The sequence below is a fragment of the Danio rerio genome, chromosome 22 (assembly GCF_052040795.2).
Source record: "Danio rerio strain M-AB ecotype USA chromosome 22, GRCz13ab, whole genome shotgun sequence".
Taxonomy (NCBI): domain Eukaryota; kingdom Metazoa; phylum Chordata; class Actinopteri; order Cypriniformes; family Danionidae; genus Danio; species Danio rerio.
Window position 1 is genome coordinate 20821492 of NC_141042.1, and position 18608 is coordinate 20840099.

The 18608-nt window shown below is 40.1% G+C and overlaps 1 protein-coding gene across 12 annotated transcripts in view; it reads left to right on the forward strand.

Annotated features, from left to right (window-relative positions):
* Nucleotides 1-18608, forward strand: part of unc13a (unc-13 homolog A (C. elegans)) — a 59620-nt gene that overhangs the window by 9795 nt on the left and 31217 nt on the right. For 4 of the 12 annotated variants that reach the window (XM_087303148.1, XM_087303150.1, XM_087303149.1 and 1 more), the window contains exons 2-16: nucleotides 2601-2630; nucleotides 2730-2829; nucleotides 4617-4734; nucleotides 5110-5233; nucleotides 5319-5389; nucleotides 5604-5658; nucleotides 6130-6159; nucleotides 6306-6501; nucleotides 8068-8187; nucleotides 9752-10498; nucleotides 10595-10688; nucleotides 11460-11506; nucleotides 12161-12239; nucleotides 15710-15784; nucleotides 15878-16097. In XM_087303148.1, coding sequence (XP_087159274.1) covers nucleotides 2601-2630; nucleotides 2730-2829; nucleotides 4617-4734; nucleotides 5110-5233; nucleotides 5319-5389; nucleotides 5604-5658; nucleotides 6130-6159; nucleotides 6306-6501; nucleotides 8068-8187; nucleotides 9752-10498; nucleotides 10595-10688; nucleotides 11460-11506; nucleotides 12161-12239; nucleotides 15710-15784; nucleotides 15878-16097 — 2106 coding nt within the window. Of the gene's footprint in view, nucleotides 1-2545; nucleotides 2631-2729; nucleotides 2830-4616; nucleotides 4735-5109; nucleotides 5234-5318; nucleotides 5390-5603; nucleotides 5659-6129; nucleotides 6160-6305; nucleotides 6502-8067; nucleotides 8188-9751; nucleotides 10499-10594; nucleotides 10689-11030; nucleotides 11102-11459; nucleotides 11507-12160; nucleotides 12240-15709; nucleotides 15785-15877; nucleotides 16098-18608 lie in introns of those variants that run through there. The other 8 variants (XM_087303155.1, XM_087303154.1, XM_087303157.1 and 5 more) reach the window with 4 other exon arrangements.

Consider the following 18608-nt stretch of genomic DNA (forward strand, 5'->3'; position numbering starts at 1 on the left):
GGAGCTCAGTTGGAGAACAGTTTTTTTTTCCAGATTTCCCCTAAGCAAAAGTAACAGAGACTGTCTCTCTATTCCTCCCTGCAGTTTCATAACCACTCAAACTGTTCATAATCAGTGCAGGAAACAGAAGATTTAGCTTTTTTGAGCTCTTGTTTTTCTTATGTAGCTTAACATTCAGGATTTAAAGCCTTTTTTAGGTTTTAATGAGTAATTATTTTTTCATTTTTACTGGTAATTACAGTGATAGTATTGGTAATTTTTGGATTCTTTGATATCACTCTATTTTTTGTAGTTATGGAAGAAGATCCTTATCTTTATGTACTATTTACATCTTCTTAGTACTATTTGCACACTCACTGGCCACTTTATTAGGTACACCTTAAAAGTACCAGGTTAGACACCCTTTTGCCTTCAGAACTGCTTTAATGGCTTCAACAAGGTACTGGAAATATATTCATCAGAGATTTTGATCCATATTGACATGATAGCATCACACATTTGCTGCAGATTTGTCGGCTGCACATCCATGATGCGAATCTCCCGTTCCACCACATCCGAAAAGGGCTCTATTGGATTGAGATCTTGTGACTATGGAGGCCATTTGAGTGCAGTGAACTCACTCTAATGTTTAAGAAACCAGTCTGATATGATTCGGGCTTTATGACATGGCGCGTTATCCTGCTGGAAGTAGCCATCAGAAGATAGGTATTCTCTGGTAATAAAGAGATGGACTAGGTCAGCAACATTACTCAGGTAGGCTGTGACTTTGACACGGTTCAGTTGGTACTAATGGGCCCAAAGTGTGCCAAGAAAATATCCCCCCCACACCATTACACCACCACCACCAGCTTGAACAGTTGATATGAATACAGATGTTGAAGGCAGGATGGATCCATGTTTTCATGTTGTAAATGCCAAGATTTGATCCTTCAATCCAAATGTTGCAGCAGAAATCAAGACTCATTAGACCAGGCATTGTTTTCCAATATTCTATTGTCCAATTTTGGCGAGCCTGTGTGATTTGTAGCCTCAGTTTCCTGTTCTAAGCTGACAGGAATGGCACTCGGTGTGGTCTTCTGCTGCAGTAGCCCATCTGCCTCAAGGTTGGACATGTTTAGCACTCAGAGATGCTCTTCTGCAGACCTCAGTTGTAACGAGTGGTTATTTGAGTCACCAATGCTTTCCTATCAGCTCGGACCAGTCTGGCCATTCTCCTCTGACCTCTGGAATCAAGAAGGCATTTGCACCCACAGAACTGCCGCTCACTGGATATTTCTTCTTTTTCGCACCATTCTCTGTAAGCTCTAGAGATGGTTGTGCATGAAAATCCCTGTAGTTCAGCAGTTTCTGAAATACTCAGACCAGCCTGTCTGGGACCAACAACCATGCCACATTCAAAGTCACTCAAATCACCTTTCTTCCTCATTCTGATGCTCGGTTTAATTTGCAGCAGATGGTCGTGACCATGTTTATATGCCTAAATGCATTGAGTTGCTGCCATGTGATTGGCTGATTAGAAATTTGCGTTAACAAGCAATTGGACAGGTGTACCTTATAAAGTGGCTATTGAGTATGTAAGTGATGGGTTCATATTGGTCTGTTAAACAGTTGTGTGAGGAGAGAACATTAGAATAGAACACATTTAAGTCTGTATTTTCCCATGAGAAAACACACTCTCTGTTAGAAAATGACCATGAGTCTTGCCACTGTTAGAATATAAAGAAAGGAGAGTTTCACCACAGATATCACCTGCCGGGAAAATAAGAGAGATAATGGTGGCAGCCGTATAAGAACCACTAAGTAGTAGTTTATGTTTTGATATAGTATCAGAAATAGTATCAGTATTATAATTTGCATCATTAAATTAGATTAGACCGACTGCAGTCAAAGAACTCATTGTAAGTTTTAATTGTGGAGACTCTTAGAAGCGGGGAAATAACTCAAGATAAGAACACAGGTGTAGATAGCCCCTAGAAATATTTAAAAATACTGGGTTTAGACTGCTTGAGCCGGCATCTGATTGTTTGTATCGTGGTGCTGTTGCAATAATATGCTTATCTTTATTTTATTTTGAATAGCTTCAGAGAATTATAACAATTTTCCAGGACATGGTGACAACACGTCCTAAATTAACAATAGAACCTTGGTACATTTTATCATGGTATCCATGGTATCTTGTTCAGGTTTTACAGAACATAAACGGTAGTACTTTTTTCTTTTAAAAACATTTCAGTACATAGGACTGTTTTATTAGATTGCTAAAATTTGTTCAGACTAAGAAATAAAAATGAGTCTTTTCAGAAATATTCATAAGAAATGTTCTTTTTGGAACCCAATCTGGTTCTTCTATGACTTCACTGTTAAAATCCTGTTTTGAAACTTTTATTTTTAAAAGTGTTTTTCCAAAATGTGTCTTATAACACTTACCCTGAAAGAAAATAAATAGCTGCAAAGTGGAGTCTAGGGCCTGGAGAAATTCCTCTCGCACAAATGCAAATATGCTGACATTGAATCTCAAATGCCCTGCCTGATATGTAAAGTGTGATTATTTTTAATGCGTATGTTTATCTCTTATTTACATACACGTCTCTCTGTTACAGTGAAGAAAGCCAAGCTCGATGGACCACAAGGTAAGCCTGACATCTCACTGTAACTGATTTTCCACACATAACATAAATATCTATTGTGTTTATTCGGAAGTCTATTAAACTCCCTGATTTTCCATGCAGAGAAATTCAACACCTACGTGTCACTGAAGGTTCAAAATGTGAAAAGCACCACCATAGCTGTGCGAGGCAGTCAGCCATGTTGGGAACAGGACTTCATGTTGTGAGTTCTCTTCCTCTTTTGTGGTATAAAGAAGGGCCAGAAAAATCTTCAGAGAGAGAGTAAGCAGGCGTTCTTATGTTAATGTTTGACTGATACATTGCATAGACAGGCTCCTGATGTGCATACATAATGCTTGTTCCCAAGTAGTAATGCTGAGAATGCAGTGATCTTGATCTGAATTGTGTTTAGCCGCATTCCATAATATTGTGTAAATCTAAGCTCAAGGGCTAGAAACATACATGCATGGAATGTTTTGCACCTTAAGACTCAGCAGATAAAGAGATTTGAGAAAGGACTATTTGTGTTTTCTCTAATATTTGCCCTTCCTTAGGTAGTGGTATTCAGGTAGTACCCCTAACGCTTTCACTGTCAATGGTCCAGAAGTTACCTAGCATTTGCAAATAAATATAAGTTGAACTTGAAACAATGCGTGTTTGGACTAGATGTAGCTAAAAAAGTTGTTCAAAAGCAAAACAAAGCAATTATTGTGCTTTAGGTATTTACTTTATTATGACATTAGAATCTGCTAATTTGATTGGTTGCAACCTTTCAATAATGCCCTAGTAACCACCCAGAACCATATCAACCACCTAGTAATCAGTCAGAATAATATAGCAACGCATTCACCACTTTCATTGTCCTTTAAATGTAAAAATATCATACAGTCAAGCCTGAAAGTATTCTTACCTCTGGGATATGCTGGACTGTATATCAATTTAGAGGCTTTTGAGACACCGAAAGCTTGAAAAAAATTGACAACAAAGAATCCTATAGAATACATTTGGTGGATGCTGCAAAATTCTTGCCAACCTCATCTTGAGTCATCTATAAGCCTGATCTGCTTCAGCTCCTCTTTATCTCACTCTGCAATGTCTAATATGGAACCACCTCCGTCCAAGATTAACTCCCATGGTCTGTAAGGGGGATTAGTTTTGATATTAAAGTTAAGGCTTTTATTAGGATTTGATGAAGCTTTAGAAGCTGTATTACTGTAAAGTTTCGATTTCAGTGTCACTAGAGATGGCCAAGGCACAAATGGCATTGTTGTCTGCACCCTGGTTTAGCTTTTGATGCTTTTTCAATTCAGTTCAATTCAATTCATCTTTATTTCTATAGCGATTTTGCGATGTAGATTGTGTGGCAGCCTAACATAGAAGTTCTAGATAAATTGAAACAGTGTCAGTTCAGTTTTCAGAGTTGAAGTTCAATTTAGTTCAGTTCTCTGTGGTTTAATTTTCACTGCTGAAAGTCCAAACACTGAAGAAAAAAAATTATCGATGCACAGTTCCACAAGTCCCAAACCAACCAAGCAAGTGGTGACAGTGGCGAGGAACAAAACTTCACCAATTGATAAAAGTGAAGAAACAAAACTTAGAGAAAAACCAGGCTCTGTTGGGCACAACCATTTCTCCTTTGCCCAAACTTCATGTGCAGAGCTGCAGTCTAGGCACCAGAGGCTAGAGAACACTGGACATTCATTGTTGAGAACTGCAGGTGTGGTCACCGGCAGGTGATCAGGCTGCCCCACGGGATCATTGCGAAGACTCGTCTGTCACTGAGGTCTTTCAGGAATCAGTCTCATGACCACCACAACATTAGCTCAGGATATGGCCTGGTCCAAGATTATGGATACCTTGGCATCTTCTGGGCAATTTTTCATTAATAGTTTGACATTTAAAAGTAATCTTTGTTTGTTTTCTGCTCGTCTTAACAGAGTTTAGTCATCATATTAACGTACCAAATATGAATCTCTTTGTCTTAATGTTACCCTTCACTCTGTCTTTCAGTGAGATTAACAGACTGGATCTGGGCCTGACAGTGGAGGTATGGAACAAAGGACTGATCTGGGACACCATGGTTGGCACATTGTGGATCCCTCTGAGCAGCATTCGACAGTCCAACGAGGTACAGCCCAGATGGCCGGCCTGGCCCCCAACAGCTTGCAGCTTTTCTCACCCTCTGTAGAGCTATATGTGGAGATCGGTAGCTAATGCCTGGCATTGGTTCTCATTGCAAACATGTTGCAGAAACTATTCCCTGTTGTTACTCTGACTCTAATTGCTAATATTTGTTAGAATTACCATTAGAAATTATTTCTGCAATGTTCTGCTATGTTGCCTAAAATGCTTGTTGTTTGGAAATAGCAGTGATACCTTAGTAATTATTTTAAGAGGCATTTAGAACAGGTGTAGTTTTGTACCTCGATAGTTGAGCCAAACCAAAATGCATACTTTTTCTCTGATTTCAGATATACCATTATTTTTTTCTCTTGTGTTGTAGGAAGGTCCAGGTCAATGGCTGACTTTAGATGCCCAGGTCATTATGGCTGAGAATGAAATATGTGGCACCAAAGATCCTACATTCCATCGAGTGCTATTAGATACACGATTTGAACTCCCATTAGGTATCCTTGATTTTGTTTTTCATAGCTTTCTCCAATATTGTATTTGCTCCACACTTGTCTCAAGTTATACATTTTGTACTTCCAGATATACCAGAGGAGGAAGCTCGATACTGGGCCAAGAAATTGGAGCAGCTCAATGCCATGAGGGACCAAGATGTGAGTCTTCTTATTCAGCTCTAGTTTTGTTGTGTTTACAATCCTCCCCAGAGCCTAAGGGCAGAACAGGTATTAATATGAGTCTATCAAGGAAATGCATTTTTTTTAAATTTGCCTTCTGAACTACTGACCTATTAAAATTAAGTCTATCACCTATTTCTTAGACTCTTTAGATTCCTAGACTCATTAATTTCTTTATTTGCTCATTTTCCAGTACACATTCCAGGAGGAGCACGAGAGACCACTTCCAATGCCATCAACTCAGTGCTGTGAGCTTTCATGCGCTACTCACACTCTCACTATAAATTGCATGCCCCCTAGGTAGGCTGATGTGTACAGAACCTCATTAGAAGACCAATTGCCCCATCAGTAGGTCCAATATAAGCTTAATCTCTGAGCACTAGATCAATTATTTATCAAGATGTAAAGAGATTTCCTGGACAATGTTCAGTTATATTTGACACAGGTTTAGGATGAGTGGAACATTTGCTTGCCAACAGGTCATTTGTTATTGCTTCAAATAAGAGCCATTAATCATTAGTATAAAGTATTTCTGGGCAAGGTCTCTTTCTTGCACTACCAACATCCAAATTTATGCCTATGTCACACCTGGTAATTTTACAACACAGATTTATAACAAAGTGCTTGCTCATGGTCACACAGGAATGTGTTCCACAAAGATTTATTTCCATCACAACTTCTTGGCCTTCTTCTGATTTTTGTGTTTATTCTTCTCACAGGTAACTGGAGTCTATGGGGGGACCAACAAAGTAAGCATAATTTGTTCCATAGAAAATACACAAAAAGACTATAATTGATGCTTATTGGAGGACTGAACTGAAACATTCCTATTAACCAATCAGTCTATTGGGTTAATCAACACAGTTTACATTTAAAATCTGCCCTTGCTCCTCAGATGATGATCCAGACAGTGCTGTGGATGATCGAGACAGTGATTACCGCAGTGAAACCAGCAACAGCATCCCCCCTCCTTTCTACACCACATCCCAACCCAACGCATCCATGCACCAATACCCCATCCGACAAATGCAACATGGATCCCGCTACAACGAAATGCACGACTACGACTATGATAACCAGAGGGCAATTAGGTATATTATCCCAATTTTTAAGTGTGGAGTAGTGTCTAATGCTAGCCACTTTAGCATATATAATCTAGTAAAAGCATTTACTGTGTTTGTACAACTTTCCTCTGTTCTTACTCCTATGCATTGATGACTGTATACAAGCCTTGGATGAGCGGACATTGTATACACTTCATGGGTTTGGAGCCAACCTGTGTCATATCTGAATGCATTGTTTTCCCTCAAATTGTTCGTTTTGGTCCTGTTCTCTTCAAAACGAGCTTGTTTCTCATGTACATTTAGTCTTCCAAAAGTAGTATTCTCAACATTCTTGAATTGCATGCTAAAGACTTTGTGCTCTAATCTTTGGCCCTGTCCCAAATGGTTTCTTAAGGTCGGTACACACCGAGCTGATGTAAAACAACTAGCACAGATGAAACCCAACCATGTTGTCACCTCACTTTGGCTCATGTCTTTCCACACCAGCAGTGGGCAGTATATGTTACCTCGTTCACAACGGGAAACCGGAACTTTCGACATGCATGTGTAAAGAGTAAACAAAGCAGCGTTCAGTACAGTTATAACAGTAATTGTCATTCACCACAGAAGGATTTGCTCCTAATAATCCAATAATCTGGGGGGCACGGTTGCACAGTGCGTAGTTGCCTCACAGCAAGAAGGTTGCTGGTTTGAGCCCCAACTGGCTCAGTTGGCATTTCTGTGTGGAGTTTGCATATTCTCCCCATGTTCATGTGGGTTTTCTCCATTTCCGGTTTCCCCGACAAGCCCAGAGACATGCGCTATAGATGAATTGGGTAAGCTAAATTGTCCGCTAATGACCCACTGATTTGAGACGAATTTAAAATGTTACGAAACACCAACATGGTTCGGCTAAAGATCAACTTCAAGAAAAGTGGCCCTGGGACTAAGAGTAAGCTAATATTCCAAATAATTTGCAAATATCTGAGAAATGTAGCAAACTTACAGCCGGCCTCTTGTAAGTCACTTGCTGAATTCGTTGCTGAATAAACAGTCAGAGCACTTTTTTTTCATGACCGCTGACCTTAATTCTACATGCTAAATTTAGCCAACAATCTTCGTGGTTAACCCAATGAAAAGCGACTTGAGGAACACACCAAACCAACTAGATGGACCAATGAAGCCCAATGGCTGACCATCGGCTTGGTGTGTCCCGACCTTGAGGCTCTTGTGGACCATCTCCATGTCAGTTTACCACACAGACTATTTGGTAATATTACTCCTTTATGTGATCCCTAAGGAGTCTTCAAAATAACTCATAAGAAGCCTTCAATAAGTCTAAATGTCAAACTAGGGTTTCATGGACTTGAAAGAGGCATGTAAGAGAAGACCATGAGATTGCACCACTTGGGATAGGGCCTGTTAAAACATTTAAACTCATTAATGGACAAATCCTGATCCCAGCTTGATTGGAGTCTCTTGGTTAAACATTGCCTTTAAGTTGGCTCATCTTCCGTCCAATGTGAGCTGTTGAGGTGAGATGAAAAACCATTAAAATAGACATTACTCATGCTCCTCCTCTTCCTGCTCCCCCATCCCCTTCCCTCCCACCAGACGCTATGATAGTTTAGACTCCGCCACCAACGGCCGCAGCGATCTCGATTCGGCTTCTGGCTCAAGCAGGCGGACCAGCCGCCAGTACTCCTTAGACAGTAGGCACTCGCTCTCTGATAGGTGGGTCTTCGTAGCTCCTACACCTCCACCCTCTTCCACCACCTTCTCCTGCTCTTCTTCCTGCTCCAGCCTGTGATTCCGTCCCGCTGTGATGATGTCGTGGAACTGGACTTGTCTGGTCCTGTGGTCCTCGCTATGCTTGCCATGCATGCGCACCAATCCTTCTTTTACATACATGGTCTATTGATATATATTTACTCTATCTATACATTTTTGTATATATCTATGTCTTTATCATGATTGCTGTTTACCTTTTAATGGTCTGTCATGTGGTTTTAGATAATTGTCTCACAAACTTTTTTATGTGTCTTCTGTACTGTGCAATCAGAATTGGGTACAATCCTCACTAGCTTGGGAAAACAGTTTTTTTATAAAGTGTGTTATTTGCCTGCTTTATGCCTGACAGATTTGGAGAATAATGCTGTAATTTCCAAAGCCTAGTGTGCACTAATTACATAGCCTTTAGACACACTATGCTATGTGTGGGCAGCAGGCGTGACCATGTCGATGGCTGTGACAGAGACCAGGGAATGTGCACACCACTGATTTACCCTCTTGGTGTCTGATGGACCAAGCATTTCCAAAAGCTGTTATGTTTTGCGTGGAAAGCCGGAAATAAAGCCCTGTGTGTGTCTTGAGAATTTATGGGTTTGTGTGCTAGGGAGTGAGAAAAGGTGACAAGGATATATGACTAACTGGCAGAAAGACTTGACAGAAGTGTGATTGTTTGTGTAATTATGTGTGTGTCCCATGGCTCTCGTATTTCTTCCAGTCTGAAGCCCAGGCAGGTTTTGGCTCACAGCCTATTACACACACCATTGTTATCGCTTCTGATTCTTCATGCATTACTAAATCTTATGTCTCATAATCAATAATGTGTGTGTGTGTGGCAGCCCGTCTTTTCTTACTCATTCCAATTTTTCAATCTCTCTACACCTAATTGGCTCATTCATCACAGAGGATAAATAGTCTTCCTTTGTTTAGGGTGTCACAGGAAAATGCTGCGTCCCCTTTTCTGTCAGCTCAGTGTCTCTCTCTCTTTCTGTCTTTTCGTTTGTGTTGTCCTTTCTTGTCCACTTTGAAGAATTTGTATGCTGGCAACTCCTAGCATTGTCATTTTATCTTAGCATTTTTTATTTGGTCTGACATCGTGAAATTGTGACATTGTGAGTTTTTTCCCTGAAACAAGCCTCAGAACTTCCTCTTGTTTTCTCTTACTCCTTACCGGTACTCATACATTCAAGGATATGTGAAAATTATTTCAGTGATTAGAATGTAACATTTGAAAGCACTTGTCTAGGCTGATTTAGCTGGTCTACCAACTATACTGCACTGAGATCAAGGAAGTCCAGAAAGCCATCTTTGTCAGTTGTCAACTTCAGGCTAATTTCTGCAGATAGAGAGACTTCTATTAGCTGACAAGTATTGTTCTTCTTTGTGCTCGATCGTTCCTGCTTTCTGTACCTCAAACTCTCTTTTTACGGCCCATAAACCTGTATATCAGCTGTCGTCCTCCTTGTTTGTTCCATGACTCAATATAACTAGCAACTCTTTGATCCCACAGCCCCACCGGCAGTAGTCGCTATGCCTCATCTGGTGAACTGAGCCGTGGCAGCTCCCAACTCAGTGAGGAGTTTGGCCCGGAGGATGGCGAGAGCTTTCGGGGTTCTGGAGAGTTCTACGATGAGAATGATTCCTACCATTCCTGCCATTCCTCTGTTAGCTATGGCAAAGAATCACCCGGCTGGGACCCAGATGAGCCACAGGGTGTCTACAGTGATGATGGGGAGTACAACAAAGATGGAGGTGAAGAAGGGGCACTCTATGATGAAGAGGGTGAGATCTATGAACAGGATGAAGGGGAGTATCCCTATGAAGAGGAAGAGGAAGGAATGGTGTATGAAGAGGACGAAGACCTTTACCCATTGGATGGCACTCTTAGCGAAGAGCAGGAGCCTCCCTACACTCCTACCCCGACCAGCACTGCCCCAACATTGGCTCCTGATGCCCTCACAAGCCGTCCACCACTAGAGAAACAGGCTTCCATGCACCAGCAACAGCCCTCACAATCCCAAATACCATTCCAGCCCATGGAGCCCAAGCGAGAGTCACCACCTCCACAGCAGACACATGATGTTTTTGCCAAGGTACCTCGTACCACAACCCCACCACAGATCTCAGACACGGAGCCTGAGAAAGTCCCAACGCCACCAGGCAATGGGCCAGCCTATGCAGAGGATCTCTTGTCCACATCTACCACTGAGATCCCACCCAAAGCAGAACAGGAAAAGAAAGAGGCTCTTCCTGAGAGGTAATCTACATGTGCAGAGTCGTTGTAAAATTAAAAAGGTGAGGCTTTTTATGCTACATTCAGGTTACAGCTAACAATTTCACCATCTTTTCCTAGCATATCAAAGCAGGAACCACCTGTAGACCCTGCGATAAGGGCCAAAGCCAACTGGCTACGACTTTTCAACAGGGTTCGCCTTCAGCTGCAGGAGGTACGTGTGGTCTGAGTTCTTGATATGTTTGATCAGCATCTTCCAAGTGCATAGCAATTAAACCTTTTATTTACAAAGTTTGGCAGCTTGCTTATGCCTATTCAGTTTGTTCTCTTGGCAAACACTGGATCTCTAGTCTTTGGTTAGTTCTGCCCTTTGTTGTTGTCCTTTTTCTTGCCTGTCTTCTCCATTTCATGTTACTTTTTTGTCACTTACTTTTAAGTTTTACATTTTACTGTTACATACGTTTAAAAAACAAGTTTCGTTTTGGGATTTCATACCTTTGCCCCTTTATGTGTTCCACCCCATTTGTTTTTGTTTTTATGTGTTTTTTTCTTTCAGTTTTTTGTCATTGCCATAGCGATTATCATGCACTTCCCTGCTTTACCGAAGTTGGACGAGCAGTCTAAAAGGTGGGTGTGGTTATGTGTGAGTCTGATGTAAACACAGCTTCCTAATGGGTGGCTATGGGCGGGATTTCTCTGAACATGGAGGTGTTATGGCAGAATAATGGAGATAAAGATGTTCGACAAATCTGGTCTAATTATGAGGCCTGTAGCTGATTTCAATGACTTCAATGGCTGACTACTGTCTCTTTTTGGGTCCAGTCAAAGCAGACAGTGCTCTGCTTTCTGTAATAGCAATAATATCATTGACATAACATAGTAAGGTTTGCATGGATATTGAAGTGAAGTTAAATTTGGTTTAGTAGATGGATTGAATTAATATATATGGATCACTGACCCCAATGTCCCTCCCTTTTGCCTACAGGCTCGAGGCGAGACTCCGGGACTTGCGTCACTCTTTTTGCAAGCAGGGTGAGTGTCACCATAGTACAGCAGCTCATTTGCAGAGGAGAAATGAATAAACTATTCAGCAACATCAGCTATATATATATTTATATATATACATACTATATATATATACTGTATGTATATATATATATATATATATATATATATATATATATATATATATATATATATATATATATGTATATATATATATATATATATATATATATATATATATATATATATATATATATGTGTGTGTGTGTGTGTGTGTGTGTGTGTGTGTGTGTGTGTGTGTGTGTGTGTGTGTGTGTATGTATCAACATTTTAGTATTGAAATGTACTTGAAACAGAACCCTCTTTTTGTAAAAGATTATAAAACATTTTTCTCTTTTAAAAGATCATTTGCCTAAATTGGTTCAATTAAAAATTACACACTATATGCACAATCAATTACAAACTTGGAGCTACAAAAGAGCTACTTTGTATCAATTAGATGCTTTATTTAAATATCGATTTAGCAAGGTCTACTTTCAAAACTGCTGTTTAAGAATTAAAAAAAATTTAAAGAAACACTTTTACAACTTTTTTGTTCTAGCCATAAATCATACAATGTGATAGTAAAAGTATAAAATATGCACAGAAATTTAAATATACTTCCATCCATTTGGGCTGCAGGCCTGGAGGTGCTCTCTACAGCATAGACAGCATGCCTGACCTTCGCAAGAGAAAGGCCATCCCTCTTGTCCGAGACCTGGTGAGTCACACATCCCTGCTTCAGTGCTTCAAAGAGTTGCTGGACGTAACATCACCTTCCCAACTCTTCAAAAGTACCATCCATATGTATCAGCATGGTTATTTTGGGCAGCAGCCTGTCAAGGGTCTGTAGTGCACAGAAGTCTCTATGGCACATCTGTTTGAATCACAGCTACAGAGTTAGACAGTATTAGAGCATTACTCAGCTCAATTCACCCTGTAGACTGATGAATCCCCATGGGTTTAGGCAGCCCCCTGACTGCCTCAATTTGTCCTTTACAGTCCCATTAATTTTGCTCTCTATATTGCTTTCAAAGGTGACTTCATTCCCTGTTAACCTTGTTTAATTCCTGTAACCTACTTTAGGAAAACTTGTTGAAATTTCCAACCATGTCTTTCGCAACGTAGCCTACATTCCGACTGCATCTGTGATTGATTTTTGCCCATTTTTCAGAATTTTATAAGGTTCCATTAACAGCATCGATAATATGATTTAAACAAAATATAGTCCATTAAATGGACTCTAATAGGCATTCATTTTAAAGTAAAGCCAGATGAAAGGCTGTTTAGACACAAGCACCGTCAGAAGCAGCAGGCGAACACAGAAAATCCACTTAAAATACTGTGGTAAAATAAAAGTTCATATTTAAAGGAACATTGGAATTTATTCTGGTGCATGCTGAAACCGCTGATTTTCATTCAAACAAATCGATGTTAACTGTACATTCGAGTTAATGGATAAAATCAGTTTATCGTGCCCTACTCTGAGACAAGGTAAATTTAAATTGAATAGACACATTTACATTCTGCTAGTAATTCTAACTTTTCATGTATTGCTAATTTAAATTGTAAAAACATGCAAGGAAATAATTTTACCACAGTTTTCAAGAGCTATGTCTTGCATTGGCGCATTTTATTTCACCACATTAAACAAGCTACATAATCCATTTTTGCGATTACTTGTTTCTGCAAAAACTTCTTGTTAGAGTGACAGGAGAGTTATTTATTGGTTAAACAATATAATGAGAGCCAAAAAAAAAAAAAAAAAAACCTTCAGTAGCTGACAGCTGTCCTGTAGGTCTGGCTGTACTTATTCAGCCAAGAACGCTCCTGGCAGCTTTCACTAGAGAGCTGTCATAGCAGGCAAAGGCACCAGGCTGTCTTTGACGCTGCGGACTGGAAGATGAGGGGAAAATTACCATACTGCACTAAACAGCTCTGCAGTTTGTCGATTTTAATCCAGCTTACCGCCAATGAAACTGACTCTTAAGTCAGGAGCCGAAGTGCTGACTTGAGCAGAATTCAAAAGCGTGTCAAAAACAATTTAACCAAGAGACAACGAACCTCCTCCCTCTCTTATCTTTTCTCCTTTTACATTTCAGTTCCTCTTGTGCACTTTACTTGTGTAATGAATTTTTTGAGGCTTGTTAAATACATTAATACTTTTTTGTGTTTCAGAAAAGGTACAATGTGAATTTAGCACTTCTTTTTAAAATGTACAGTGGGTACGGAAAATATTCAGACCCACTTAAATGTTTCACTCTTTGTTATATTGCAGCCATTTTCTAAAATCATCTAAGTTCATTTTTGTCCTCATAAATGTACACACAGCACCCCATATTGACATATAAACACAGAATTGTTAACATTTTTGCAGATTTATTAAAAAAGAACAACTGAAATATCACATGATCCTTAGTATTCAGACCCTTTTCTGTGATACTCATATATTTAATGCTGTCCATTTCTTCTGATCATCCTTAAGATGGTTCTACACCTACATTTGAGTCCAGCTGTGTTTAAAAAATACTGTTTGAACTTGATTAGGAAAGCCACACACCTGTCTATATAAGACCTTACAGCTTGCAATGCATGTCAGAGCACAAGAGAATCATAAGGTCAAAGGAACTGCCAAAAGAGCTCAGAGAAAGAATTGTGGCAAGGTACAGATTTGGCCAAGGTTGGAAAAAAATTCTGCTGCACTTAATGTTTCTAAGAGCACAGTGGCCTCCATAATCCTTAAATGGAAGATGTTTGGGACGACCAGAGTACTTCCTAGAGCTGGCTGTCCAGCCAAACTGAGCGATCGGAGGAGAAAAGCCTTGGTGAGAGAGATAAAGAAGAACCAAAAGATCACTGTGGCTGAGAGATGCAGTCAAGAGGTGGGAGAAAGTTGTGAAAACTCAACTATCACTCCAGCCCACCACATGTCGGGACTTTATGGCAGAGTGGCCCAACACATAAAAACCTGCATGGAGTTTCATAAAAATTAAAAAAATAAAAAAACAGCTAAAAGACTCCAAGATGGTGAGAAATAAGATTCTCAAGTAAAAAAAATGTTTAGCCTTAATTCCAAGCTGAATGTGTGGAGAAAATCAGACACTGCTCATCACTTGTACAATACAGTCTCAACAGTGAAGCATGATAGTGGCAGTATCATGCTGTCGGAGTGTTTTTCAGCTGCAGGGTCAGGAAGATTGGTTGCGATCAAGGGGAAAGATGCGGCCAAGTACAGGGATATCCTGGATGAAAACTCAGGACCTCAGACTGAGTCGAAGGTTTACCTACCAACAAGACAATGATCCTAAGCACACAGTTAAATTAATGAAGTAGTGGCTTCACAAAAACTCCATGACTGTTCTTGAATGGCCCAACCAGAGCCCTGGTTTAAACCCAATTGAGCATCTCTGGAGAGACCTAAAATGGCTGTCCACCAACATTTACCATCAAACCTGACAGAACTAAAGAGGATCTGCAAGGAGGAATGACAGAGGATCCCCGAATCCAGGTGTAAAAACCTTGCATCTCTCCCAAAAAGACTCATGGCTGTATTAGATCAAAAGGGTGATTCAACTAAATACTGAGCAAAGGGTCTGAATACTTATGACCATGCGATATTTCAGTTTTTCTTTTTAATAAATCTGCCAAAATGTCAACAATTCAGTGATTTTCTGTTGGGGATATTTGGGGATGTGTGTACATTAATGAGGAAAAAAACAAGCTTAAATGATTTTAGCAAATGGCTGCAATAAAGAGTGAAAAGCTTAGTCAACCTTTTGGGCTGTTCTTATTGAGGAGACTTGTAATTAGATGTAATTGTAATTGTCATCAATCTTGAAAAACTTCTAATTTGTTTTTATTTTTGTTTTGTTTTTTTGCAATGCCTCACCTCCTCCAGGCAATGGTAAGTATTTAAAAGTAAAATTATTCATTACACTGGATGAAGTACTTTAATACAAGCATGTTTTGGCTACAGTTATTATTATTGTACAAGCATTGTTCAAATACTATTTGCATTCATAAAAATAATAATTAATTTAATATTTATTATGTTTTATTTTATTGTACTTTAAGTGTGACATACAAATATCAAAAACATATATAATAAAGCAACCAAATGTTCTTATTCAACAACACATTCACACATTTTCTCAAATGTTTCCCTAAATTTCTGTTGTTGTTGTTTTGTAGTCTCTAGTACAGAACTCTCGAAAAGCCGGCATAACTTCCGCTATGGCCTCCAGCACACTTAACAATGAAGAATTGGTATGTCAGCAAGTCATTTTTCTTCCTGCACATTCACATTTTACTGCTCAGAGCAATTTCCCGTTTACCTGTTGATTTATCTCGGTCTTGCAGAAGAGTCACGTCTATAAGAAAACCCTGCAAGCTTTGATTTACCCCATCTCCTGCACTACGCCGCACAACTTTGAGGTGTGGACGGCCACAACACCCACCTACTGCTATGAGTGTGAGGGGCTTCTTTGGGGCATCGCTCGACAGGGCATGCGCTGCACAGAATGTGGGGTCAAGTGCCACGAGAAGTGTCAAGATTTACTCAATGCCGATTGCCTGCAGAGTAAGAAACTCTATTTAGTTTTCTTTAATTATTTTTTATTTTGTCATAAAGTACCCTTATTATCTTTTATCAGATATTACTTTTCATGCTGTGTGAAATTTTGTTGTTTGCAAAGTTATAAAGATCAAAGTGCACAATAAAAATAGTCCTGCGAGTTATTGTCTTCCAAAAGAAACGTTTGAACCGATTCTGAACTACCTGGATAAAGACATCACTAACTTCAGACTTACTTCCTGCACAAGATGTAATAAAGTTCATAGCTGAAGGAAGGTCGAGGTGGGTTTCCTGATGGCCAGCAATGGCTCCTCCTCAGTGTTCCCTTACTCTGCCTGATCCTTCCCATCATGATGGAGGGCACCAGGCCTTAGCTTCGGGCCAGTGGTGTCAACTCGTCCGTCCCCTCATGAATGCCAACTCCATGCTCCCACAGAGAGCAGCGAGTCTGTCCCCCACCCCCAGCAACCTTTTCCAGTACCAGCGACAAGCATCCATGGTGGCAGACTTAGCATATTCCTTACTCAGCACTGCAAATCTCCCCCAGGAGCAAGGGCTCTTTGACAGTGTGTCCTTTATTCCTAACAGGCTTTGTCACCAATGTAACAGAAATTTCACATTGAGCAGTTAACATAATCCTTAATCAAAAAATAAACATTGAAATGGAAGTAAGCAGCAGCCCTCGACAACAACTGACCCACAGAGACTTTACCTTCCTGATCTCCTCCCTGGCATTCAAGGCTGGTGTGGAGCACAGGTGCCACCACTTTTTCTTCACCTGACTTTCACAGATCTCGTCTGTACCCCACTTCACCCATTAGATATACCCCCTTACTCTGGCAAGGGATTTAACTTCTCAGTCCCCTCACAGCTGGCTGCTGTTCCCTATAAGCTCCTCCAGCATCAGCATTAAGTGCCCACAACACCAGACTCATGAAAATCCCTGCTCTGCACTAGGAATTTTCCCCAGTTTGAAGAATCTCTGTGTGTCCTTCCTTTTTTCTGTGTTTCGGCACTAATGTAACAAAGTTTATAGAAGAAGGAAATTGTTTTACATGAAGTTTATTTATATAATAAACAATAACATGGTAGTAGGCTGCAGTCTGTCATGGACAACTGGTGCACAAACATAAACAATACACTAACATCACTGCCCCATACCTGGTCCTCTATTGTCCTTTACTTTCCTACATAAAACTTGGCCCCACTTCATTCATTATAAATACGTGGCCGCCCTTGCAGGCCAGGGGGTATCCTCTAAACTGCAGTCTAACTCACCTGGCATCATTCCCTTATTCTGCCTGGTCCTCCCCATAATGCCGGATGGCAGAAGGATCTAGCTTTTGGCAAATGTTGAAGATTCCTTCATTCCCTCACAGACGGCAGCTTCCCCTGTATGCTCCAACGGACAAACATTCTTTTTTCTTTAATTTCTGGAGCTGGAACTTAAGACTGGTGCATCACACATGTGTTTTTTATTACCCCACTTACCTCTGGCAACAAATTATATAATCTCAGATGGAAGTAAAGTATAGGTCTCAATATCAATTCCTGAAGGGCCACAGCTCTGCACAGTTTTGCTCTAACCCTAATCAAACATAGCTGATCCAACTAATCTAGGTGTTCAACACTACTAGAACCTATTAAGCAGGTGTGAGTTGAAGATGGTTGGAGTTAAACCATGCAGAGCTGCAACCCAACAGAAATTGAGTTTAAGATCATTGATGCAAAGTAAAATTGTGAGCCATTGGGAGTTCGGTGCTTTGCTCAAGGGCTCCTCGATCATGGATTTTAAGGTGGAAATAAGTGCAGCTCATACACTTTCCCACCTACAACTCTTGCTATTACTGTCAACCTTTGGATTCAAGTCCAACTATCTAATCTTTAAGTCACAATTACAATTTAGAACAATTTCTAAAGTGATATTTGGTTACCTCTAAGGGATTGATTACACAACAGCTTTTTCAACCCAAAGCAGGAAACTTTTAATGTGTTAGTTTACGTGCTAGTTTTCACGACCGCAATATTTTTGGGACTGAAAGCGCAAAAAATCTGAAAACCACCATGTACCATCCCACTGTTGTTGTGTCCATGTTAACCCCTGAAATGTGGGTCTTTGAAAACAATGACGTCATGCGCGTGCTTGGTATGGGTTTAGGGAGGTGTAGATTAAAAGCGAGCACATAAAGTATACACAACAATGGTGGAGTATGTGGGATTGTTTTCGCTCAAGGATTTGCTAATGCTACATCAGCAAAGGTTGAATTTACTTCACATTACAATCAACAGCACATCCTACATCAGCATGTCATCACATCCTTACAGACACTGTTTACTAGCAAGGTGACAGCGCCAACTGGCCTGGCATATCAATACAGCATTTTTGGCCATTTTCACAATCTGTAAATGTAGATCATTTTCAAAACATTGTCATGTGAAACTGGGAGAAACTTTTCTATTTATTTGGCTACCTTGTTGTCATGTAAATAGCCTAAAACTAAATCAGGAGCTTTAAAA